The sequence below is a fragment of the Bipolaris zeicola genome (genome assembly GCF_000523435.1).
Source record: "Bipolaris zeicola 26-R-13 unplaced genomic scaffold scaffold_10, whole genome shotgun sequence".
Classification (NCBI taxonomy): Eukaryota; Fungi; Ascomycota; class Dothideomycetes; order Pleosporales; family Pleosporaceae; genus Bipolaris; species Bipolaris zeicola.
Window position 1 is genome coordinate 236235 of NW_006912059.1, and position 23973 is coordinate 260207.

The window sequence follows — 23973 nt, forward strand, 5'->3', positions numbered from 1 at the left end:
CCTGCAAAATGCAGAACAATGCGCGCTGACATGCCCCCGTCTATGCAACGAAACAAGCGATTAGATTACCGCGTGCGGCATGGTCTAGGGGTATAACCGTCACGCGCCTGAACGAAGAAAGGTAATCACTCGGATGACTTGGCCTCCGCCTCAGCAGAGTTCTCTTCTGGAGCTTGCGACGAAGAGGCTGCCTCGCCGGCGTCTTCGTTGCTAAGAGCTGCTAGCGCACTGTCATGATGTTAGTACAGAATTTTACATGTTGGCTGATATGAAAAACTTACCTGAAAGCATTTGCATGGGCATTCGAGTCCTTCTCCTTCTGCACGGGTGGGGTACCAGTGCGCGAAGAAGCTCCAGAGTCGTCACCACCACGACCCATCATGCTAGGGCCGAGACCACGACGGCCACTACCGCTGCGGCTGCCGAGCATAGACGGACCAAGCGCTCCGGCATTGTTGAGGTTGCGGCCAGAGGCGCCCTTGGAGAGCTTGCGGAGGTCATCCATCTGTACACGACTGCCAGTGTCGGGAGGCGGTTGCATGCCAGCGCCAGAGAATGAACGGGCATCGCCACGGCCCATTGGGAGACGACCACCACCACCGCGCTGGTTCGAACGTGTTCGCTCCATCTCAGCAGCCTGCTGAGCGGCCATGGCCTCTTGATGAATCTCGGCAATAGTCTTGGGGCCCTTGAGATTGTCCTTGGACTTCCATCCGGACTTGCGCAGATCAACAGTGTCGAGCAACATGAAGTGCATACGCGAAGGAAGACCCTCCATGTTCATGACCTTCTCGATACGCTCAAAGTACATGTTGATCATCTTGGGGCCAGCCTCAGCAGACTCCATGGTGGCACCAACGGTGCGGAGCAGCTTGACCAAACTCTCAATGGCGGCCTCGTCAGGAAGGCCTTCAAAGTCAAGAAGCTTCAGGACACACTCGTGCATGATTCGTAGCGTCAACATGCCGAGCTTGTACAGCTCTCCGATAAACTGGATCAGACCGAGACCCTTACGCTTAGCAGCAGCGGCAACGTAGTACTCGTCTGAAAGCAGCTTGGCCTCTTTGCCGTCCTCGGGAGCGTCAGGAAGGTTGACTTCCCAACCACGCTCAAACTCTTCCTGACAGCGGTTGAGAAGGTACTTTCGGAAGAGAGCACCACCAACAACAGGGTTGCCATGCTTGTCTCGGACGTTCTCGTCCTTGATTTCTGTGCTCATAGTCTGCAGCATGCGACTGCAGAACTTGGCGTACATGGAAGACCAATGGCTTTCGTCACAGGCCTTTTCGAACGTGAGCTGAATGACTTGGCGGAGCGTGCGGCCGTCAGTCTCATCCTTGGATTGCCCAGCAATCTCGAGAATCTGGTCTGAAATCTTGTCGAACTTGTCGGGTGTCATCTTGTTGAGAGCAGCCTTGACCTTACGCTGTACCATGTCAGGAGGCATGTGGCCTGAAGGCGGCGCGGCTGCTGCGGGCGCAACAATCGATTGAGGAACCCATCCAGTTTGCGAGCGTTGGAGGGCCTTAACCTCCTGACCAGCAGTAAGAGGCATGGCCTTGGCGTCTTGAGCAGCGTTGTTGTTACCACCGCGGCGGCTACCGCCTCCCTTACCACGAGAGCTTCCAACACGAGGAGAGTTGGGACCATGGGGCATGCTCTGGTAAGAGCTGGTACGAACCATCGGGGGTGCCATAGGGAATGCGCCACCACGTCCACCACCTAGAACGACATGAGCAAGAGGGTTCGTCATAGAGCCACGTCCACCTTGGGCTTGCTGGAAACGCTGTTCGGATGTCGTACCTGGTGGGAGTGTTCGACCTCCCAATGAGCCGCCTTGGCCAAATGTGCCCATGCCACCGCCGCCGCCGGCACCGCGAGAAGGCTGTCGTCCGCCGCCGATCATGGAGCCAGGGCGAGCCGATGGAGGACCACGAGCCGAAGCAGGCTCATCACCAACAGTCTCCTTCAACTTCATATCCCAGTCAACAGAAGGCTTCTCCTTGAAGACATCTTGGAACTGGAGCAAAAAGTCCTTGTCGTACTGGCGGCCCTTGCTTCGGTTGCTGTTGTTCAGGGCCGGGTTAGGGCTTGAAACACCTTGTGGGTACTGAATCTCATTGCGGACCTCGAGGAAGCGTGCAGTCTTGAGTGCTTGCATACCAGCAGTTGGCTGAGCGGGCTCAACAGACTTGTTGGTCTCAAGCTTGAGAGCAGCTGGCTTGGGCTTTGTGCCAGTTGGTGTCTTGGAGGGCGCAGGAGCGACCACAGGAGCGGGCTCTGCTGGTTCCCCAGTCTGCGAGGCACCAGGACCAAACATGGTGTTCTTTTTGAGGCTTGCGAAGAGCTCCTTGTCCTTGGCCTCACGTTCAGCCTTTTGTTCTGGAGTCTCTGCTGCACGAGCTGCCTCGGCCTCTTCGGCCTCGCGCTCGAGCTTGCGAAGACGCTCTTCCTCTTGCTTGATCTTCTCAGCAGCGTTGGCCTTTTCGGCCTCGGCCTTCTTCCTCTTCTCTTCCGCATAGCGCTTCTCGTCCTCTTCACGCTTCCTCTCTTCTTCCTCCATTTCGGCAATCATGCGCTCCATCTCTTCATCTTCCTTACGCTTCTTCTCTTCTGCGTCGAGCTCAGCCTTCTTGGCAGCTTCAGCTTCCTCCTTCTGCTTAGCCTCGAGGGCAGCCTTGGCCTCTGCCTCTTCCTTGGCAGCAAGCTTAGCGCTGGCCTCAGCCTTTGCCTCGTCTTCACTGGCCTCCTTGGCCTTCTTCTCAGCTTCTTCCTGGAGACGGAGCTTCTCTTGGAATTGCTTGACAAAGTCAGCCTTCTTAGCGGCAGTGTCTTCAGCACGAGTGGTATCGGAGGCGCTTGGTGCGCGAGGAGGAGTGGGGGTGGCGGCAATGGCTGGTGACCTGGGAGCAGCGGGTGGAGCAGATGCGGTAGCAGTTGGGGCGGGCGATGAGCCCTTGCCCTTGTTGAAGTCGACAACTTCACCGTCGGCAGTCTTGATAACTATGGCCTTGCTTTGCCTCTTTGGACGCTCGAAGCTTGTGGTGGGTGCTGGGCTCGCCGATCCCATGCTGGGCGTGTGCGTGTGCGAGATGTGATTGACGTTGGTCATCGCAGGGGTAGATGGCTGCGGAACAGCAGACGAGGGGCGCTCCGACATGTTAGAGGGCGTACGGGACATGCTCTGAGCCTGGGGTTGGTGGCCGTAGGGTGCAACACCGTAAGGAGCCGGCTGCATTTGCGGAGGGAAGGCGTGGCCACGACCGGGACTGGCGGGGACACCTGGGTAGTGAATGGACTGCTGTAGTCCGTAGCCCTGACCTTGAGGGTAGAAGTTGTTGTACGGATCAAGGCCAGGTTGCGGCATGCCGTACATGGCCTATATTGATATAAAGGTTAGGGAGAGTTCGGTATGGTGGGGTTTGAAAAAGATGGAGGGGTTGGAAAAGAAGCGAGAAAAATTGTTGGGCAACATGGACAGAGTGCTTGAAAAAAGGCTCTTCGTCATTCGCTGACCAACGGTATGAGAAAATAAAAAATGTGGAGACTTGTGGTTCAGTAGAAGATAATTGGGCTGGGAACGAGGAAACAGAAAATAATTGGGGGGTTAAACATGGTAGAGGATATACACACCTGCTGAGCATAGGGCTGTCCTTGGTAATATGGCATGCCCTGTGGATTGGCAAACTGCTGTTGCGTATGCATAGTGGCGGGCGTCATAGCGGGGCTGCGGTTCTGCGTGTATGGAGAACGCTGCGCCATCTGGCCTGGAGGCTGGAATGGCGGGGTCATACCGCGACCCATTTGTTGAGGCATGGAGCGGTATGGCTGTGGCGAGTGGTTTGCCATTTGTGGGTTGTAGTGTCCTTGTGGGTACCCACCACGGCCGCGGCTAGGAGGGTAGCCTCGACCCATGTTTGCATTGCTCATGTCGCTGTGTGCAGACTGGGAGGATTCGCGGCGCAGATGTTGAGCCTGAGGAAGCGAATGCGAGTTGGGTTGAGGGGGCATGGTAGGGCGAGCCTGTATGTGGGTTAGCATGTGAGGCTGAAAATGGTGGGGGCCGCATCCGAAGCAAAGCGCGGACTTACGTTTGACTCGGTGCCTTCACCGCCTTGACCACCAAACACCAGATTTGGGCGAGTGGGCAGACCGTCAGGCTTGGGACCACCAGAAATGGGTGTAGGAATGGGTGAGGGTGAGTGTGCTGGAGAGGCAACGCGTGGGTTCTGTGCCTGGGGGTTCAGGTTTCCCTGGACTACGGGCGAGGCGTGGGCAGGCGCTGGGGATGCGGCGAGCGATCCGAACTTGATAACGGAGGGGGGGCCGCCTGCAGTGGCGACGGGCGGAGTCTGCTTGATCTGAACAGAGGACTTGCGCTCGTGGGCGTTGGCACTGCCGTTGGGGCCGCCGCTCACAATAGTGGGCATGGCGGGAATGGCGGGCTTGATGGCACTGTTGCCATTCACCGGGGAGACAGAGGAGCTCTTTCCATGCTGCGCGCTCTGAGGTGCTCCCACTGCCACGGGTGGGGTTGCGCTAGACACGATTGCAGGCTTGGTCGCGTTTGCGTAAGAGCTCCGGGCAGCGGGTTGCGCCGATCCAGCGGCCACGGTGGCGGACGATCCTGAGGAGGAGTTGTTCGCGGTCGTAGTCGAGGAAGCGGCGATGGGCGGGGTCTGCGAGTTGGAGATGGAATTACTCATGGACTCGGTGATGGCGGTGGGAGAAGCGGGGATGAGGATGCGGTCGGCGGGCAGGACAATGGGTTGATGGATATTGCCGGATGACGTTGTCGCTGGAATCCCAGATTCGAGCGAGGGTGGCGGGGGTGGGTTCTGCGGTATTAATGAGTTGCTGGCGACAGCGACTCGGGGCGGAGCAGAAAAGAGTGTCTTTGGATGAGGCAAAGGGCAGAGGTCAACTCCTTTACACAGGGCGTTGGAGGCTGTCCGAGCGCTTCAATGAAGAAGGAGTCTCGACAGGATTTCCGTGTCCGGATTTTTGGGGGGGGGGATGGACTTCGACGAATAAATTCGTGAAACCAGCAAGCAAGCGGCTCTTGTGATGATCACCGAGTCCGCTGCGTGTCGAGTTGGTAGATGTTCTCGCTATGGAGAGACGGGTGTGAAGAGGGACGGTGGTTGGGCTCTTTCGAAAATTGTTTGAGTGCCAGGCTAAGCCGCAACAAGGATGTTGGCCTAGCCGAGCCCTTGAACGTCAGCCCCAACACCTGCGCCCACCACGTCCAAATGGCGGTTTGCTGTGACTGCATCTCTGCATGTGCTTGCTGTTGAAGAGTCACGACATTGTCATTGCAGTATTGGATTGACAGGACTGTTGTTGAGGCGCCCTGGCGGACAGCACGAGCATCTGTGTTTTGATGCATCCGATAAGGCAGGCGGGGGGGATGGATAATGGCATGCCATAGTAGTGTCGCCTCTCCTCCCACTCTGCCTCGCCACAACGCCGACCAAGCACATATGTACGTACATATACATACAAATGTACTTACCTAGTACGTACTGTGCTGAGACCTGTTTGCTGTTTCAAAAGACGGATACCTCAATGAGAAGCGTTGTTTAGCATGGACATTGCTCTTTTGGTTTTCCCCCGCAGTGCGACTTTTGCTGGTGGTCTGCCAACGTGTGCTCCGCAAACGCCAGGTCGCACAGTTGGGCAGTGGCGCTGGCGGGCGTGGAGGAGAGGAGCAACAGGCAGCACTGCAATGGTCACGACGACATGGAGGCCTGACCAGTCATACAAAGGCTACAGCAAATGACCCCGCGACGGTAGGCTGCAAAAACATTGGTGACTGGAGGAGTACTGACGTCTTGTATCGCGGCCCATGCACAATGACGCCTGAATATGAAAAAAAAACAGACATTCACGTGAAAGGACAAGTCCGGTTAACTCCGGCATCATGTGAGGTCAGCTCTTGTGTTGTGGCCACGACGCATTTGCTTACCCCTCTTGTCGCCAGCTATCAGGCGCTGTGCTACTATGTCGCTGCTGCCTGCCTGCCTGCCTAGAATACGGATTCAGATGCACAGATGTAAATACGGATTGACTCTGATGAAGAGTCAAACATCTGGCGTATAGATATGCGGGTCGTGGCTGGTCGACTGGAAATATGTCGTAGTATTCACGAATAGGAAGAGCAGGAAGTACCGATACGAAGCGATACGAAGCGCGAGCTAGTGGTTGTGTTATTGTTGTAGTACTTGACTAGTACTAGTTCGCCCCTTGAACATGTGTTCGGTCTGCTCACGGCCAAACTGGTACTTTGCCTCTACTTGCGGTCGTTCGTACAGCTGACGGGGGCGTAATAGGTGGAATCGAGATTGTACTAGCATCAAATTGGCGCACAGGTGTTGTGGGCTGACTAAGGCAGCCGAGGTAAAGCACGTGGCGGCCTAGTCTCTTGGACAGTCAGCAAGGGCACTTGGTACTCTATCCTCTACGCATTACGTGCAGAGTGTGGAGTGCGGAAATGCGGAGTGCAGTGGTTGTGAGGGACAAAGATGCAAACTATGGGCGTGGGAAATAAAGTTACGTGCCACAGTGAGACGGCCGGCTAGCACAGGAGCCGACAGTAGGTACCAGAGTACTGTCATGCAACTTGGCCTGTAGTGCCATTGCCTCTACCGGGCTTGCGGGTCTGGCAGGCCTCAGTAACACGGCAGGAGCACTGTCGTGGCATAAACAGCTCCCGAACGCGGCGCTTCTTGAAACCCAGGCCGAGGTCGAGATGCACCAAGCTGGTGGAGAGAAGGACTTTTGGTGGTACTCTTATACTTGGTACACGTCTTGGGCCGGGAAGGGTGTTGGCTTGGAGGCGCGCACGCGATTGGCCGGGCGGCCATGAACAAGACGAACATGGCCTGGCAGGGGTGCAACGGCGAGGACAGAGATGGCTCGGCATGACTGCGCTGGCATTTCTGCCTCGTCCGTCAATCTTGGCTCAATCACGTCCTGCCCCGCGGTTGAGGCTGGGGGGAGGTGTGGGGGAGGTTGCATGTCGCAGCGTGTGCCGTGCGGGCCTTTGGTTTCTTGCTGCGAGAGGAGAGCAGAATTTGGCCGTCTGGAGCATGTACCTGGCAAGTCGCAGCAAGCAAGTACTAGGAAATCCCACCTCTCATACCAGGCGTGGCCATGGGCGCTTGGCCAACCTCGGCGAACAGGCGCTGCTCGCTGCTTCTAAGGCAGAAAAGCCGCCGGCTGTGGCAGCAAAGCGCCCTAGGCCTGCATCTTGAGGCGAAAGCCCAGTTTTGAACATGTGCCAGCTTCCGCATGTCGTATCTTGCTCCGCCGCCCGGTGGCCTCGAGTCAGAAGGTTTGTGGCCGATGGCGCAAGCCTGCCGTCGTCAGATCGCTCGCCGCTGCTGGTCACCTCGTATCCGTCAGTGATCGCCCTGCGCCGTACGCAACCCAACGGCTGAGGAACCACATCTCGGGCACTAACAGCGCCTCGCAATCCTTTGGTGTTTACTCTTACCATTGGTACACGACATGTCAACACCTACTCACCATCTCTAGAGCCCTGTCTGGCTTGCCTTTTGCTTCGTTCTACCTAGACGCCGGCACATTGACGTACGTACGGATACGTGCCTGTATAGGTAATGGGAACGCTGCAGTTGGAACAAGTGTGTGTGGGTTTGGCGCTGCAGGCGGGACATGAGTGCTTTTCTTTTTTTGCTGTCCTGCATCATCGCATCCCGCCCTTTTGCTTCTTCGCCCTGCCGTTGTTGCATTGCCAGACTTCGACTAGGTCCAAGTCTACCGCCGCCGCCGACTACACGCCAACCGCTGGCTGCTGGCTGCTAGCTGCTGGCCACAAAAAGCATGGATGCCCAATGGCTGGCATTGGCCATGCGCGTCAGCCTTTTCCAATACCTCGTTGCATCTCGCTTCCCGTCCGACAGGCGCAGGTGTAGGTTAGTACAAGTACAACAACAGCTACATCTTACACCTACGCCTAGTCGAGGTACACACTTGACCATCATGACGCCAGCGCTACCAAACTTTGCACATCCCTGTCCGCCCGTGGACCGAGCGCTACAACACCCTCCCCTCGCTCCACTCCACCTCGTTCCCTCTCACCCACGTGACCAGCCTTTCGCTTTTGCTGTGCAATGCGAGCCATCGACGTCGACTCCGCTCCCAATCCGGAAACCGACCACCACACGTCATGCTGGTCCTGCCGCGCGTGCGGAAACAAGGACCGGTTGCAACAGCATTGTCCCGCAGGGCTGACCGTCGTACGCCCCCAGCGTCCCGCTCACCTCTTCCCTCCACCATCCACCCGCACATCTGCATTGCTCGACGATCCCCATGGCCTTCTCCAAAAGCCAAATGCGGCCAATGGGCCAGTGTGCTCGCAACCCCAGCTTTGAGCCGTACATACCTACTATACACACGCACACGTACATATGTACTCCGCATTCTCCTCATGGGTGGCTAAAAGTTCCTGTCGAACCAGCGGGTATTCAGCCGGCATGGCTCGCAACCGCTTGCCCTTTGGCACGGCCCCTTACTCATCTTCAGGCACATCGTTCCGGCTTCCTTGGTCCTCGATGCCGCGCGCCTTGCTCCCATGTACCTGCACCACGAGCCCATCCTTCATCTCCTACGGACAATAAATTTGGTTGCCGCCATGTCCGACTTGGAGTAAGCTTTCCAGTGGCTGTGCCCAGAAGCAGCACGACACTCTTCGTGAATAAAGGCACCCCGCGTATGCCACTGTGCTCAACCTCCACTGCATCCAAACGCAGCACCTACAAGGATGGCACCAGCCAACGCTCGTGCTTGCAGCACCAGTACCACATGATGCGCTCCGCACAACATGAACGGTAGCTGTCGAGCCTCGAGCCGGAATCGCGTACCGCGTCGCCACGTCCGTGTCCTGGAGACGAGGTACCATGACACTAGCTGGGCCTCTTGCTAGAGTTATGGTCCGTCATTGTGTCCTGGGCCCACTTGAAACCTCTGTTCATTTGCATTTCTTTGGACCATCATGGCTCGGCCCTTCGTCAATGTGTGTCCGAGGCTAACAAGCTTTGAATCCACAATGACAAGCTGCTAGGACTGTCTCTAAACGACGCCTATCACACCGCCACCGGGAGCAATGCATGGCCACCCTCGTTTGCCCTCTGAGCGAGGTCCAGTCAGCCAATTCATCCACATCACATGCATCGCCTTACCTCCCACGGCTCCTGCTTCGTCCGCTTGCACTATCCGCCTTCTCCCGGCACAACCATGTACCATGCTCCCACTCCTCCTCTCACCCCTGCCCACACTCGCGAGCCTTCTCGAACTACCATCCTGGCATGGACAAATCGCACCCGAATCACCCAATTCGCCCGCCTATTCTGCCTACGCTAGCAATGCCCAGCCTGGATTAAGCCTAAGATCTGGCCGCCGTCTGTCTTTACTAGCTTTGGTTCTTGGACCGAGGCATGCAACCACCTCGTCACTCCGAGGTGCGTGATGCCAGTAGCAGCCGTTAATAACTCTAATCCAGTTAAGATCCACACCTAGCATTCTGTTCCTCGCGATATGTACACCCCCCAGCTAAGATGATGCCAATCAGAACGCCAACCGTCGCAAGAGACTGGAATCTCAGCGAACATCACGCAACCACCTTGCTCTGGGGCGTCCCCACCCCCCAGACTTATGCCCACCATCCTTATCCATACCTGACTGGCATGTTTGTGGCGCATGCGTTGTCCCTCTGCTAGTCTGCTCTGGCCTGCAGCTCAAGCCCGAGCCTATCAAGACGTTATCCACCGACCCCAGGTATTCTTCCCCGCATAATGCACAGTGATCTTGCAAAAGACGGGAATTACAGGTGTGCATAACTATATGACTCGAGAAGAGGCAGAAAACAACAATGTGTCAGACGGGTACACTGCAGCAAGAATCGCGTTGCACTATACGGCGTGCATGTGTTTTTTTGTTCAATTCCGCCTTCTCCACGTTTTGACGGATGCTGCTGTGCCACCAGTCCACAACATCTCCACAGTTTCCAAGCGGCTGTTGAATCCGTGGGCTCGAACACCCGGGCCCGGCAGATGTGAGGCCCAAAGAAGAAAAGATATGTCCATGACTGCCTGTCCAGGCATTTTTGGTACTGATCTTGTTTTCCAATTCGCCGTGGTCCTTGCGTTGTTCTATCCACTTTACCCATCAAGTAATCTCCCATGTAAGTAGCATGCGCAACGACATCGGTACCAGCAACAACAAAACAAGGCCACTAACTGATGCTGCTCCTGCCCCCGTGACATGAGGTAGCACCAGGGCAAACCCCCTCAAAGTTCAAACTAATGCAAGCCCGCATGCAATAACGCATGCACGTAACCAAGTCTTTTGCCTGCCTCAGCCCAGCAACCCCGCGGTTCCTGAGCCTCAGAAGCCGAAATTAACATGCACCTCTGGCTCATCCTAGTCTGGGGTAAGAGCATCAAAGTGTGGAGTCAAGACTAGCTACCCATGTGGTGTCATCTTTTCCCTTTCAGCCGCTTCTTCATTCCACATGGCTTCTCTTTTCTTTCTGTCTGTAACATGGCGTTCTTAGGCGAATCCTCATATACCCTCCCCGGCCGACGATTACAAGCCATCAGTGGATCACCGCAAAGACTGCAGCATCAACATATAGCGCGCGTGTGTAGGTCATGCGCAAAGGGGATAATAGCAGCGGATCTATGCTTTTGGCGTGAGTGCGAGTGTGTGTGAGTGGAGCATAATGGAAGGCAAGAAACCAGCTAGAAGTTTGTGGAGAAGAGCCCGCTTGGTCGAATAGGCCGGCTAACAAGCGGCGAAAGAGAGGGGAAGCGTGGTTCGTTCGTAGAAGGTTTCTGGAAGAAGAGCTAGGTCGATCAGGGTGGTACTACGGGTAAGGTCGTTTGAGATTTTCTCTTCCCCAGTGACTGCATAGCTACGCATACGTACGTACGTACGTAGGGATATGCTAGTCTGGCAATGGTTTCTCCCGTAGCATGGGCAAGACAATGGCAGTGGTGGTGTCCTCTTGGCCGATCTTATCCTCTTGGTTTCTCGGTGGTGTCTCGAGGACACTAAGCTTGGCCGTATCTCTTGGCGACTTCGGAGTGAGAAGACATGTACCTGAACTTTGCTATCATCTCGATACGGTCATCGCTATGTCGTAGACAGACGTCTAATTTCCATTAGCACCGCGCTCGCCGCGGATATCCATAATCCACCGTTCTGAGCAAGATGTCTGCATCGGTCAAACAAAGTCGGGCTGTGCATACCCGGTACTCTGCCTGTTCAATCTGATAGCCCCTCACCCATTCATCCGCCCAACCATGACATCCCACTACGCCCTCTGCCCTTGCACTAGTCTCCCCCCCCTCCCCCCTCCCTCGCAGCCAAACCCCATCAACTCGCCAAGCGTCCCGCCCGGGACCTCGGGCAAATGCCATTGCGAGATGAGCGTTACATGGTTGCTTTGACATGGATGCTCACCTCACAAGCGCCGGGCTCCGAATCCTTCTTCGCACCACAGCCGCATAGTCCCCACCCACACATGGTCCTTTGCTGCAGCAAGAATAAAAGAAAATGCAAAGAGGAAAGACAATGAGTACTTGCTAGCGAGTCATACACGCACATCATGCCTTTTGCGACAAACGACATCGGAACGAAGCAGCATGCGTTCCGTAATGTAGTTGCATCTTGCTAGGGAGAAGAAAAAATATTGTTGCATCGCGTAGACATGCGACGTTGTAGTGCTCCTCGGACAATGTCCTTACCAGCAACCATGTCCGCGCCCCGAGGTTCTCGCCAAACCATGGCCTACAGCAAAAATACCCAACAAGACGGACAAGATACCACAAAAAACAAAACAAGCCTCCGAAATTTACAATACACAAGTAGGACCGGCCAAATGCCTTATTCGTGTCCTCAACCGCCCATTTTCTGCCCGAAGTTCTTCCCTTTTGCACTAGTTTGGTAACTTAGCGAAAACGTGGGTGCTGCAATTCTAGGCCCCAAACGTAGTAAGCAGTAGTACTAGGTTAGTACCATGTGCGTATAACACCAAGAACCAAAACAAAAGCAAAGAAAAAGAACCACCGAACGCGCCGCCCGGAACGGCATTTTGACCCACCCTGTTACACGCCGTCTTTTTCGCCCGGCACGCCGAAATCAAAAAAAGAAAACAGCCGGGCACTGCCGCAAAAAGACAGCCAGATAATCGCATGACTTCGAGGGGGGGGGGGGTTTGTGTACTGAAACCGCACACCCCTTCACATGCAAAAAGAGAATGTCTGTGTTGGTGCGTGCGTGCGTGCGTTGCGTGATTTTTTTCCCTAAACATTCATGACAATTCAGCGGAATTAAGGAACAACGCCGGAAAGGGTCCCAACCCTAGACGTCAATGACATGCACAAAAGTGCAAACATGGGACAAATCGAGATGGGCTGGGGGAAAATTCCTAGGGTCCAGGGGAGGAAGGGAGGGTCCGAGCGTCAGCATCCTTCGCATTGTATACCAAAAGCAAAAAGCAAAAAAGTGTAAACGACATACTTGACTACTTACTAAGGTCAAAACCATATCTCAAACTTGTACATTGGCCATGCAATCATCCCACGTGTACCCATCCCCAACCCACCATTCGACATTTGCAAAATAGCAATATGACATGGACAAATGCCAACGTAGCTAGCACACAGCCCTACATAGTAGTACCCACAATAGCACCTATCTCTCTCTCTCTCTCTTATCACTATAGCGCCTTTCAAAATCTAAATAGATTGCAAAACAAGTGCCAAAAGACCAGAATCCAGTATCCACCCCCATGCCCATTTGTCCAAATCCATCTATCCGACTCAAACCACACTCCTACCCCTCTAACCCAAGCCTCTCTTTCTCTGTATCTATCTATCTATCTAAGCAAAAGGGGAAAAGGGTAAAGAGCCACCCCCCCCCCCGCGTTCAATCCACTACACTTATTTTACAAACCCCCCCCCCCCCCCCCCAAAAAAAAAGTCAGGTAAAATACATGGTATCTTCGGCACCGAAAACCACACACATGGGGAAAACCAAACCAGGGAGATGCTTCCTTCAGTCAGGTCCATCTTGGGTGTAAAAAGTACCCAACTCACAACTCACTTTATATGCTAGCCCGCCGAGAAACAAGGATTAATGACGGCGACGACGACGACGACGACCGATTTGGGACGAATAGAAGAAGAAGAAGAAGAAGAAGAAGAAGAAAAAGAAGGGTACCCACATACAGCGCGTATATACAAGATAAGAAACTACACACAGACAAGACCCAAGACAGGGGGGCAAGAATAGATAGTGGGAAAGTGGAGTTTTTTGCATGGTGTGATGTTTTAGAGAAGAAAGAAGAAAAAAAGGCTCTACTACGGAGAAACGTAGAAAGAATATCGGAGGAATTATTGTTGTCGAGGCTCAAACACTCGTGATGTTCATTTATTTCATTAATCTTTTTTTTTCGAAACGAGGATGGCGAGACTTGGCTGTGGTGGGAAGGTATCAATGCTCTAGGGCTTAGTGGCTTTTGGCTGGTTGGCAGGTTTGGCAAGGGGGCGAGTGAGCGCAGAAAACCAAGCAAGACAAGCCAAGAACACACACCCACAGACATAGAGAGAGAGAGAGACAGGCACACACAGACGGACAAGTTTGAAAAGAAGATTGCAGTGATGATGTTGGTAATGTTTATTGTTTAAGAATAAAAAGAATATACACAAGAATAAAAGTTAATGTACCGATATAATCCGAACCTGTATAAGTTAATCCCCGGACCAAACGCAAAAGTAGTATATAATGAACAGGAGAAATCGACAAGCCAGGCTCCCCCACCAAGATACCCAATCGATGAAAAAGAAAAGAAACAGAAAGCTCGACGGATATTTCGCTGTAACAACGAGGAAACAGACAAAAGTGTTAAAAATACGAACAACAGAATGAAGAAACACGAAAACCAAAAAGACAATTCATCATGTCGTGAATTCCCCAGCCCAGAAATCCAAAAAAAACTAACCCTGTTTTTTTGATTGCAAAAAAGGACCCCTGCCCTTGAAGTGAGATGACCATACCCTAAAAAAACAAACGCCACATGGGTAAAAAAGACTTGGCTAAATGAACAGAGGCGAAGTTTTTAATATTGACTGTTGGAATGGTGGTCGTCGCTGTGCTGGCTAGCGTTCTCCATGACGTCTCCAAGGGACGAAGCGTATGTGTCGTTATGGGCGGAATCATTGCGCATGTACGAGTTGGGAAAGGTCGACAAGTGGTGGGGTGCACTCATCTGGGGCATGGCAAAGCTTTGCGTGACAAGTGGTGAGCTGGAAAAGGAAGGGAAATGGGCCGTTTGAGGTGTGGATCCGTTGCGCTGGGGTGTGAAGTTGCTCAGCTCGATGCGGCGGGGAACGCCGTTAGAGAAAGAGCGCATTCGGCCGTTGGAAGCGCCGAAGCCCGGCACCGGTGCATCTAGGATAGGGTTAGACAAGACTTTGTAATGCTTGGGTTACCAAGACAACTTACAGGAGTATCCAAGACCATAGGGCATCGAAGTGCTCGGGTATGACCGTGCACTATCTGGGTGACCATGTGAGCCTGGTGTGGTGGGGTGGTCGCCGACACTAGTGTAGCTCATGCTGGTCCTTAGGGGTGACTGCAAGGACTCTGCACGGCTCCTTGAGATGCGGTCGGCATGTAGTGAAAGGCGAGGGATGCTGTGGTTGGCAGCGTAGGCAGGGGGGTTACTGACGGGCATCGAGAAGGGGTTTGATGTCCTTGGGCTAGCCTCGAGCGGTGCCGAGTGGAATCCAAAGGGTGATCCTTCGTGGGCTGATACTGGCGAGATTGCCTCTGTGGCCGACTGTGGGGGTGTGAAGGAGAAGCCGCCAAAAGCAGGGGTGATGCCCGTGGGCGACATGTGAGAGTCGAGTGGTCCGCGACGGAACGTGTCGATGCTCAGTGGTCGCATCATGTTGCCCTCGGCGTAGCTCGGTTGGTAGGATCCAGGCGAGGCAAGAGGTGTACCAAGGCCTTGCGAGTTACCAAAGGGAGCGTGCAGAGCGGAAGCCATGTCGAAGTCATCTGGAAGTGCGCGAGACCTCATCATACGCTCACGGTCGTCGCTTGTCAAGCGCTTGAGCTTCGCACGCCTATCATAGCATTAGCATCTTCGTTGAGGCGAGGCCGTCCACTGTACAACTTACCTGTTCTGGAACCAAACTTGGACTTGACGAGGGCTGAGACCGGGAATCTCGCGGGCCAACCGCTCGCGGTGAGCAGCATCTGGGTGGGCTTGACGGGCAAACTCGCTCATGAGGAAGCGAGTCTGGTTGTGCGTAAGGCGGAACCTCTTCATCTTGCGCTTCGCCGCCCGGATCTCTGCAGCTGACATCGGTGGCCGGTCCTCGTCTTTGCTCTCGTCATCACCACAGTCGTCTTTGTCGTCTGAGAAGAGATCGTCTTCTTGGTCTTGGTCCTCAACCTTGCCAACAGTGACGCCGTCGTTTGTTGAAGGGGGGGTGAGCCGGGAGATTGGGCTAGTGGGAGCAGAGCCGCCAAAGGTCACATTTGGAATGTCGTGCTGCTCAATGTCGTCGAGGCCAGTTAGTGTGTCAGTGCCAGCGTTGAGGTGGTTCTTGCTGTCGAGCAGATAGGGAAAGCTCTTGTGTGACCGCATTGATGGCCTCTTCATGTCAAAGTGGTGTCCGGAGACGTCTGCGTGGAGCATTGCCATGTCGTTGTCGGAGTGTGGTGGTGTGTGTTCTAGTGTCCTGGATTCTGATGATTGCCACTCGTTGTCTGCTGCAGTCGAGCTGTACGCAGACATGTGAGGCGAGGTAGGTGGAGACAAAGGGATGAGAAAGTTTCCGTCAACCATTGGGGCTTCTGGAACAGGTGTTGTGGATTTTACAGGAAGAGTGAGCTATATAGCTAAGACGCCTGTTGGGGAGTCGTTAGCTGGGGAGTAGGAGACTACCCAGGATGCCACTGCTTACCTGGATACTCGTGGTTTTCCAGGTGGTCTTCAACAGTGGCAGTCGATCAGTACCCGGTCCTCGTGCGGGGTTGGGTACGGGTGATCGGCGAGAAGGTGGTGAAGAGTTGTCACAAGGACTTTTGCCGATCCAGCGGAGAGAAGGCTTCAGGGATGCAGGTTTATAAGTTCCAGACCGTTATGGTGGTGGTTATGCGAGTCCAGACTCTATGCTGGTGTGTCGCAACGTCGAAGGGGGGTGGTGCACAGCAGCAACAGGTACCAACAACGATGAGGCCAGACAAAGATGGAGGCCGAACGTAGTAGGTGGTAGTGATGATGGTGATAGGGTGTTGCAAGTTTGGGCAAGATGATGATGAAGCGGAGAGGGGGGAAGGGATGTTCTAGTAGGAGTGAAGGCGTGGTCCCGCTGTCAATGATGATGAGGTAGAGGGCTTTGTAAAGAGAGTCAGGAACAGGCGAGGCTATATCAGCGATAGCAGCAGGGAGGGGATCAGATCATTCCAGAGCAAAAAGGCTTGACGGGGCCCTAATGTCGACGATCCGGATAAAATCGAGGGATAAGGGAATAGTGAAGACCGGGGTGATGGCATGCATGGACAGTGGTCCTTCTTAGGGAAACAAGATATCCTACGAGGACCTGGAAGCAGCTTGTTACACGACGAGAAGCGTGACTAACGTCGAGGGCCTAGCAGACCCCAAGAGCACCGGGGCACAGGGATGCGGTAGGTCGGGACGTGGGCCTACTACGCAGGAGAGACGGGGCGGGAACGAGCGAATCGAAGGGCTCTGGATCAGGTGTGCAGCCGGCCGGGGGGGCCTACCCTCGCTCGAGAAGGGGAGCGCGAGCGGTGCGTGAACATGGTGGGCTGCATGCTCCCATGCATAGACCATGGCCCGTGTAGAAAAATGGCCGACGAGCAAGGAGGGATGCGTGGCGTCAAGCGGTTGATGGTCGAGGCAGGTGGCGGCGCCATTATTGGCCAAATGCGATGCGGGAGCTCCAAGGAACCCGCCGTAAGAAGTGGCAGGGATGCGACAGGGCTCGGCAACGCTTGCACGGCGTGTTGCGGGGTGTTGCTGTCAATGCCGCCCTAGTATGGGTAGTGAGGGGACGAGGTGGTGGTTAGTGGTGGTGGTGACGGTAGTGGTGGTAGCGGGCAGCGGGCATGGTCATGGTACTTGATCTAGTGGTGGTGGGCCGAGGGTGGTAGCGGTACGGCCAGGGTTCGTTGGACAGCGGTAGAGCGGTAGCGGTAGAGCGGTAGAGCGGTAACAGCAGTCTTAGCGGTCATTGTGGTAGGTAGTCGGACCTGGTGGGTAGTGATGGTGGTGGTGGTGGTGGTGGTCGTGGTAGTTTTGGTGATGGTGCTAGACTTGTGTGCGTGTGTGTGTGTGTGCCTGCCTCTGTCCGCTCTTGCCTTCTCGCTCCCCTCTCACTCAGGCACACCCACCCACCCATACGCTCTCTCTCTCACTCTCACACACACCACACCACACCATCCCAACACCACACCAACCCCCCCCCCCCAAAGCTGCTACGCATGTAGAACCACCGTCGTCATGTCATGGCCCCCCGTCGGCTGGGCGTCAGTTGCAGAAGGGCTTGGTGGCTTTGGCAGAGGGGAGGCTTCTGGCAGCTGTCAAGTGTGCCACGGTCCGCAAATTGCGTATGCGCCAGGAACGCGGTGCATCAGCCTTGCCCGCCCACCATCGAGGGCGTGCAATGGAAGGGAGCCGCCTGTTGCGCGCACCGAGGCCAGATGCAGCGTTGCATAAACAACAAAGCGTCGTCGTTTTCAGCCGTCAGCCCATCATGGCATGCGTCGAAGCCGGCGCTAGGCCCCCATGTGTGTTTCTGCTTGCATACACATGTACACGAGCATTAGCACTCTAGTAGCAGCCCAGCACCACCGCTACCACCACCACAAGCACTCAAGCGCCCCGCGGCCTTGCATCCAAGAGTGTACCCCAGTCCCCCCCAAAGCTGGCCGTGACTTGTACACATTGAGTACATGGACGAGCAGCGGAAAACGATCTGGCTGGCCTCTCCAACGATCTAACGGCCAAAAGCTCGGCCCGCGCCGGGAAAAATGGTGGACGAGAAGAAGCAAGCAAGCAAGAAAAAAGCCGCCTGGTTCTCGAAGCCGGTTCTCGTTGTAGTGCGACGCGTGTAACGCTGGTAGGCTGTCGGTACTTCTGGTGACAGCGGCCAAATTATCGTCGCCTGTCAAGCGTCCGGCCTGGCCACCAGCCCGCCGTGAAACACGACCGTCGCAGTGTCTACGAGGGCGAGGCTGCCACGACCTGTACTCACTTACGCAGTTCCGCTCTCTCTGCAGGGAAAAACGCGCGATGCGCAAGCCACCCATGTCTTGCGCCGTTCCGTCGTGATCGACACAGTCCGTGTTCAAAGCAGATGAACGTCTAGCCGATGCGGCGCCTGCTGCCATCGCCCACCCATCGCCCACCCACCCACACACTCTCTCTTCCTGTCTATGTCTTTCCTTCTCTCGCATACAGCCCACAGATACAAACGCCTTTACTTCCACACGCACAACGAATCACACCACGACTCGCTCCGTCGCGCCCCGAGACACGGCCTCGTCGCCGTGCACTTGTTTCTTTTTCTCGTTGAAGCAGCCTAACTAACCACCAGTGTTTGGGTCGTTTTGCATGTTTCGCACCCGCCCAAAACACCTTTTGTGTTCATTCTGTGTATGTGCGTGTGTATGTGCGTGTGTACGTGCGTGTATGTGTGTAGCAGAATCAAGAACAACAAAAAAAGAAACCAAGGGCATACGCAATAGCCCCAAACCCACACAGACCCGGCGATGAAAAAAGGCCCCAAAATATCACACAATCCAGTACCGAACAAAGCACGGCGGACGGCGCTGCGGCGTCACCAGTCCCAGGTTCCCAAAACACTGCCAAGAAAGGCGGCACTGGGGGCTGGCGGATGAGTGCGGGTTTCGAAATGACAGGATCGCTCGCCCATAGCTAAACCGCAACTTTTTTTTCCGCCGGCCACACCCCAATTTGCCCTCTTGGGGCTGGCTGGCTGTAGAAGACTATGTAGGTTTGATGAGCGCATGGGTACCTGGGGACTTATCGGCACCACATGCCCGTCCGGCCCCCCCTCGTTTTCATCATGCTTGGGGCCCACGACGCTTTCTCTTGTTGCGTTTGTGTGTGTGTGTGTCCATTTGTTCCGCCCGTCATATGTCATCAGTAATGCATTGTAACGCACAGAACCCGCCATGAGCTCTTGTTTGAAGATATGCCCGGGTCCATAAGTTTTGGTTTTTTTTCCATCGGCCGTCGTTTGCAAGCTTGTCATGGATTCGCGTGTCCGGATGTGTGTCACGGCAGAAGCTGCATTCAGCCTTGGAAACACTGTTCCTTCCCATACACGCAGCACGCACACGCACCCCCCACACACCACACACGGCCGCTGAGCGGTAGTGTCAGGTAGTACAGGTCCCTTCATTTCGGAACGATGCACTATCTTCCACGTAGGTGGATTTCCGCGCTGACAACACACACACTCACTCGACATTTCGGCACTCCTCCCACTCCTCCCACTCACGCATCATTAACATACCCGCCCACACACTACTGTTTCTGTCAATGAGCCTGAACTGAACAAACGGGCCCCACCCCGGCATGCAACGGCAAGTCTGATTCTTGACCTCATTTCTTCCTACTCGCTCCATTCACACACGCAAACGTGCCTTGAATGACAAGGGGACCATCCGGCCCAGCCCTTTTTTTGTTGCCTTTCTCCCTATGCTTGGGGTTCCAGGCCGTCGTTACGTCAGGATCGTGGCCGGGACGGGTGCACATTTGCCACGCGCCTGGATAGATTGTTGTACCCTCTGATTCATCAAACCCCGTCCCTTTCATCTCCACCGCCCGGCTCTGCAGCCCCAATCAGCCCTTTTGGCACTTTGCCAATCGTGGCGCTTTGCTTTGGTCGCTGAGGGGCAAAATAAAAAAACCGTTTGGCGACAAGGTCCAGAAGTCAGTCGCTCACAGACACTTGCAATCCCCCCTCTCTTCGATCTATCGATACGCTGAGAGTAGCTCCGGAAGAAAAAAAATAAAAAGACCACAGACACACCAAAGGCCCGCCCCTCACCAATTCAACCCCCTCCCCTACCCTTACATCCTTACCCTGGCCCATGTGCTTTTCCTTTCTTCGCTTGCAGCGTCCATTGCTCCATCATTCCACAGAGAAAACGCCGCAATGCTCCCCATACTGCATGCAGACAAAAGAGGAGAAGCGTCATGGCCGTCTCGAGGCCATCGATAATTCCATAGCCCTAACTCGTCCACGCCGGCTTCTCTGCCCCTGCCGCTAGTACTACACTGCCGAATCCCCAGTCACTTGACTGTGTTGGCCGGCCCGCTGCTCCTCGACGCCCTGATGTTCGTTCTGCGGAACGGACCCCTACTCATCCGAACCAGTGGGTGCAACCTCAGGGCCCGTGGCCTCACTCGTTGAGCTGGTGGCCGGCTGAAGAGCCTCGAGCCCTTTGCCATGCTCAACTCTGTCGAACCTGCTAAGTTGACTCTTCGAGGCCACCCGGAGCCCTCGCCACACGTCACTCGCCTTGCTCTCTTCCAATTGCCGCTTTTCTTCGTCACCATCAGCCATGTCCATGTCCAGATCCCTCATTTGCACCCGTTTGCCATACCACTCTGCGTCTGGCACCTTGAACCTGGTCCCGGGCGTGAGCTTGCTTGCCATTATCCACTACTGTCAGTCGGGCCAACGGAGCACGTACCTATCGCTCTGCCGCAGCTGCGAAAGCCCCTTTTCTGCCTCATTGTTGTACAGAAAGTCGAACATGCTGGGCACTCCCATAGGCCGGGCTGCCTTCCTGCTCACTACCGCCTTCTGTGCCCCAGTCTTGGCCTGCTGCAAGTCCGTTGTGGGGACTCGATCTCGGGTGAATGGCTGACAGTTCTCCATTTTCCACCTTACCCAATTCTTGTCTCGTGAGAGCACCGTATCCACCATCCGGTAGTAGAACTTGCCATCCGGGCCCTCCTGCAGGTAATTTGCAATAGCGTTCTTGATGCCCAATGCCCACTCGGTCTGTGCTCTGTGGTCAGCCGGGTGAAGGATCATCATCGACGCAGAAGCGAGTATGCGTGCGTGACTATGCTCAGGACAGATCCACTTGAGTGGCGACATACCTGCTCCGCCCCAAGCGTGAAATTGTACTGCATCGCCTTCTGGGCATTCTGATAGAATGGCTTGCTCTTGGACTTCTCCGTCAGGGTCAGGAGAAAGTCAATTAGAATCAGTGCTTGGACCAGGATATGCCGTTGAAAGGCGAGGTCGCTCAGCTGGCAATCATCAGTTAGTTAGGTAGTCATAGCGCAGGATCCACTGTGGCAGTGCCACCAAGTACTTGCCTCGAGTCTGAAAAGGTCACGGCTTGTGAGGTATTTTGGGTTGAAGCTGCTGGCAAATGCGTCGTAATCTTCCCCTTCATCCTTTGATACCTGTCCCTTCTTGCGCTCAGAATCCCCCGCTTGGATCACTTTGGGGACCTCTTTGAATTTTGCTAGCGTCGCCTCTAAACCCTGCTGAAACTGTTTGAAATGATCCTCTTCGAACAATCTTGGTGGATTCGAGAAGGAATGCTGTAAGGACCAGAATACCGGGTACAGAGTGTCGACATCCAGAGTCTTGGGTTTTCCATCTTTTGCTTCGTCACCATCACCAGTCTGTGCTGTCCTCTCGTCTGACTCGGGCTCTTCTCTGATTTTAGGCACAGAATCATCCCCATCAACTTGCATAGCCTCATCCTGTGGCTGTGAATCCTTCAGAAAATCCTCGAATGTGGTAATGTTCTCGACGTGGAAATTGCCCCGCAAATTCACCGAACTTTTATCGCCCAAGGGAAAGCTCTGAAACATGAAAATATAGACGCGCCCGCAAAACACCGGATCCTCGGCGCGAGACAAGCGTCGAAGAAGCTCATTGCATAGTCGCAAGATGACAAGGTCCTTGTTCTTGGAGTTGATCTGGAAGCTGGTGAGTGAGACAGCCAAGATCAAAGCATCTAACCTACTGCAATGATGGCTTCCCTCCTCGACTCGAGAAAGTTAAACACAACCCGGCACCCTGAAATCGATTGGCTGTCAAGAAGTTCCTCGGTGAGCAGCAGGACAAGCTGTGGAGAACACAAGTCTGTGTGCTTTGTTAGATATACGCCGGCTTGGACGTAAGATGGACATAGGAGGTACCTCGGTCTCCACAGTATTGCAAAATATCGAGGAGGTTCCAAATGGTAACAAACTCCGGTGCTTCAATTCGAGTGGATCCCTGGACATGTAAGCAAGTATCGCAGGGAGGCAATAACAAGATTATGGCGGCTGACAAGATTGGCATAGAAGACACTCTTTGCTGCGCTCTCAACCGCAAGAGTGCGCACTTCCTTTCCACCTTCGATTTCACCCAAAAGAGGCTCGCCTTCCGGTACAAGCTCAGACACCTGCAGTGGGGGGTCAATTGAGGCAACCCGCTTGACCTCACGTGCGCGGCGCAATAGAAAGTCAAGCCTAGGTGCTACCGCATCTGCGGGAAGAAGACCAGGCACGGCCATTGAGCGAGAATACCCGTCGCGTCCAGGCTTCAATCACGGGCTGGAATAAGCAGTAGCGCAGACGTGCCTGTGCCGCTGGAGAACAGGAAAATAGGGGCGAGCTTGGTAACGGTGCTACAGTGGCGACTTTGAGCAAGCGGAGAGGTTATGTCCGTATGTCAAGTTCTGGTCATGGAGAGAGAGTGAAGCTACATTTGGGTTCTGAATGGCTTGATAAAGTTGCGCCACAAGTAAGCTTAGCGACAGGGATCCGTGCTCGTGGCTGAACGCGTCCACCGCGTCGCGTCCCATCGCATCCACGCCATACATACGTACACTACGCTTACTCTCCACACACGGGCTGCCACAACCTACGAATCATACAATGGCTCCAGGGAGCCCATCCGCACAAAATGATGACTTTGACGATGACCTGGACGATATACTCAAGGATGTTATAGAACCTGGCAATATAGTTGAATCCACCGAACCCCCCACCCAGCCAGAGCCATGGAAGAAGAATAAGAGCCAGGGTGCCGATACCGCCTTGGGCGTCGACGAGGACATTGTCATAACCAAGAAGCGTCAGCCTGCACCAAAACTTGACGACCAGCGACTCCTATCGGACCCTGGGATTCCCCGTCTGCGCAGAATTGCAAAAGAACGCCTACGTTTCAAGGGCAAGGGACATGAGGTATGTGCTAGAGAGCATGCATTCACACTTCACGTCTCTGATCAAGACACAGTATGGCGATATTGCACGCATGCTAAACATGTACCAACTTTGGCTCGACGACTTGTACCCCCGCGCCAAGTTTGCAGATGCCCTCGCCATTATCGAGAAAGTTGGACATACAAAACGCATGCAGATTATGCGGAAAGACTGGATCGACGAAGGAAAGCCAAGGCGTGCTGCAGATCGAGACAGCGATGAAGACGATAGGGCTGCAGAAGAGACGGCTGTTCAACGAACCACAGAGGGTATGGATGGCGTGCAAATCAGCACTGGCAATGGTGTCGAACAACAAGGAGGCGTACAAGCGCCAGCATTAGATACGACAGAACACACGGCAGGTGAAGGACCTGACGAGGACGAACTGGACGCTTTGCTAGCGCAAAGTGAAGAGCCTACTACTACACTCACAAAGACGCTCCCTACACGGCCCATGCCCACTCAGGAAGATCCTTTTGCAGACGAGATGGAAGCCATGGCGGACATGGATGACATGTGGGATTGAGTCAATGTGTGAAGCACCTTCATGATGTAATTGCATAGCGCGGCGTTTGACGAATGTTCATGAGTTACGATTGGGCCGCGTGCGGACGACATCATTTGTGTCAAATTGTCAGCGCGGGCGCCAACAGTAA

General features: G+C 54.5%; 8 protein-coding genes across 8 annotated transcripts; 3 read left to right on the forward strand and 5 right to left on the reverse strand.

Moving 5' to 3' along the window:
• Positions 1-125: 125 nt before the first annotated feature.
• On the reverse strand, positions 126-4706 carry COCCADRAFT_84348 (uncharacterized protein; the record flags this gene model as incomplete). Its single annotated transcript, XM_007709699.1, has 4 exons — positions 126-228; positions 282-3379; positions 3634-4023; positions 4092-4706. The coding sequence occupies 4 exons, from the start codon at positions 4704-4706 to the stop codon at positions 126-128; spliced, it is 4206 nt and encodes a 1401-aa protein (XP_007707889.1).
• An 859-nt stretch (positions 4707-5565) lies between these two features.
• On the reverse strand, positions 5566-5850 carry COCCADRAFT_33001 (uncharacterized protein; the record flags this gene model as incomplete). Its single annotated transcript, XM_007709650.1, has 2 exons — positions 5566-5750; positions 5784-5850. The coding sequence occupies 2 exons, from the start codon at positions 5848-5850 to the stop codon at positions 5566-5568; spliced, it is 252 nt and encodes an 83-aa protein (XP_007707840.1).
• Positions 5851-6552: 702 nt separating this feature from the next.
• COCCADRAFT_33002 (uncharacterized protein) lies at positions 6553-8146 on the reverse strand (the record flags this gene model as incomplete). The annotated part of the gene is made up of 3 exons (XM_007709651.1): positions 6553-6661; positions 6806-7056; positions 8033-8146. 3 exons carry the CDS (start codon positions 8144-8146, stop codon positions 6553-6555), a joined length of 474 nt encoding a protein of 157 aa, XP_007707841.1.
• Positions 8147-9265: 1119 nt separating this feature from the next.
• COCCADRAFT_22655 (uncharacterized protein) lies at positions 9266-10259 on the forward strand (the record flags this gene model as incomplete). Its single annotated transcript, XM_007709627.1, has 3 exons — positions 9266-9482; positions 9851-10204; positions 10237-10259. 3 exons carry the CDS (start codon positions 9266-9268, stop codon positions 10257-10259), a joined length of 594 nt encoding a protein of 197 aa, XP_007707817.1.
• Positions 10260-14146: 3887 nt separating this feature from the next.
• On the reverse strand, positions 14147-15886 carry COCCADRAFT_33003 (uncharacterized protein; the record flags this gene model as incomplete). The annotated part of the gene is made up of 3 exons (XM_007709652.1): positions 14147-14478; positions 14533-15158; positions 15213-15886. 3 exons carry the CDS (start codon positions 15884-15886, stop codon positions 14147-14149), a joined length of 1632 nt encoding a protein of 543 aa, XP_007707842.1.
• A 1026-nt stretch (positions 15887-16912) lies between these two features.
• COCCADRAFT_22657 (uncharacterized protein) lies at positions 16913-17782 on the forward strand (the record flags this gene model as incomplete). The annotated part of the gene is made up of 3 exons (XM_007709628.1): positions 16913-17100; positions 17328-17384; positions 17554-17782. The coding sequence occupies 3 exons, from the start codon at positions 16913-16915 to the stop codon at positions 17780-17782; spliced, it is 474 nt and encodes a 157-aa protein (XP_007707818.1).
• Positions 17783-20456: 2674 nt separating this feature from the next.
• Positions 20457-22626, reverse strand: COCCADRAFT_33004 (uncharacterized protein; the record flags this gene model as incomplete). Its single annotated transcript, XM_007709653.1, has 7 exons — positions 20457-20727; positions 20794-21107; positions 21209-21361; positions 21431-22045; positions 22093-22211; positions 22268-22346; positions 22402-22626. 7 exons carry the CDS (start codon positions 22624-22626, stop codon positions 20457-20459), a joined length of 1776 nt encoding a protein of 591 aa, XP_007707843.1.
• A 364-nt stretch (positions 22627-22990) lies between these two features.
• Positions 22991-23843, forward strand: COCCADRAFT_1350 (uncharacterized protein; the record flags this gene model as incomplete). Its single annotated transcript, XM_007709608.1, has 2 exons — positions 22991-23299; positions 23352-23843. 2 exons carry the CDS (start codon positions 22991-22993, stop codon positions 23841-23843), a joined length of 801 nt encoding a protein of 266 aa, XP_007707798.1.
• Positions 23844-23973: the final 130 nt, after the last annotated feature.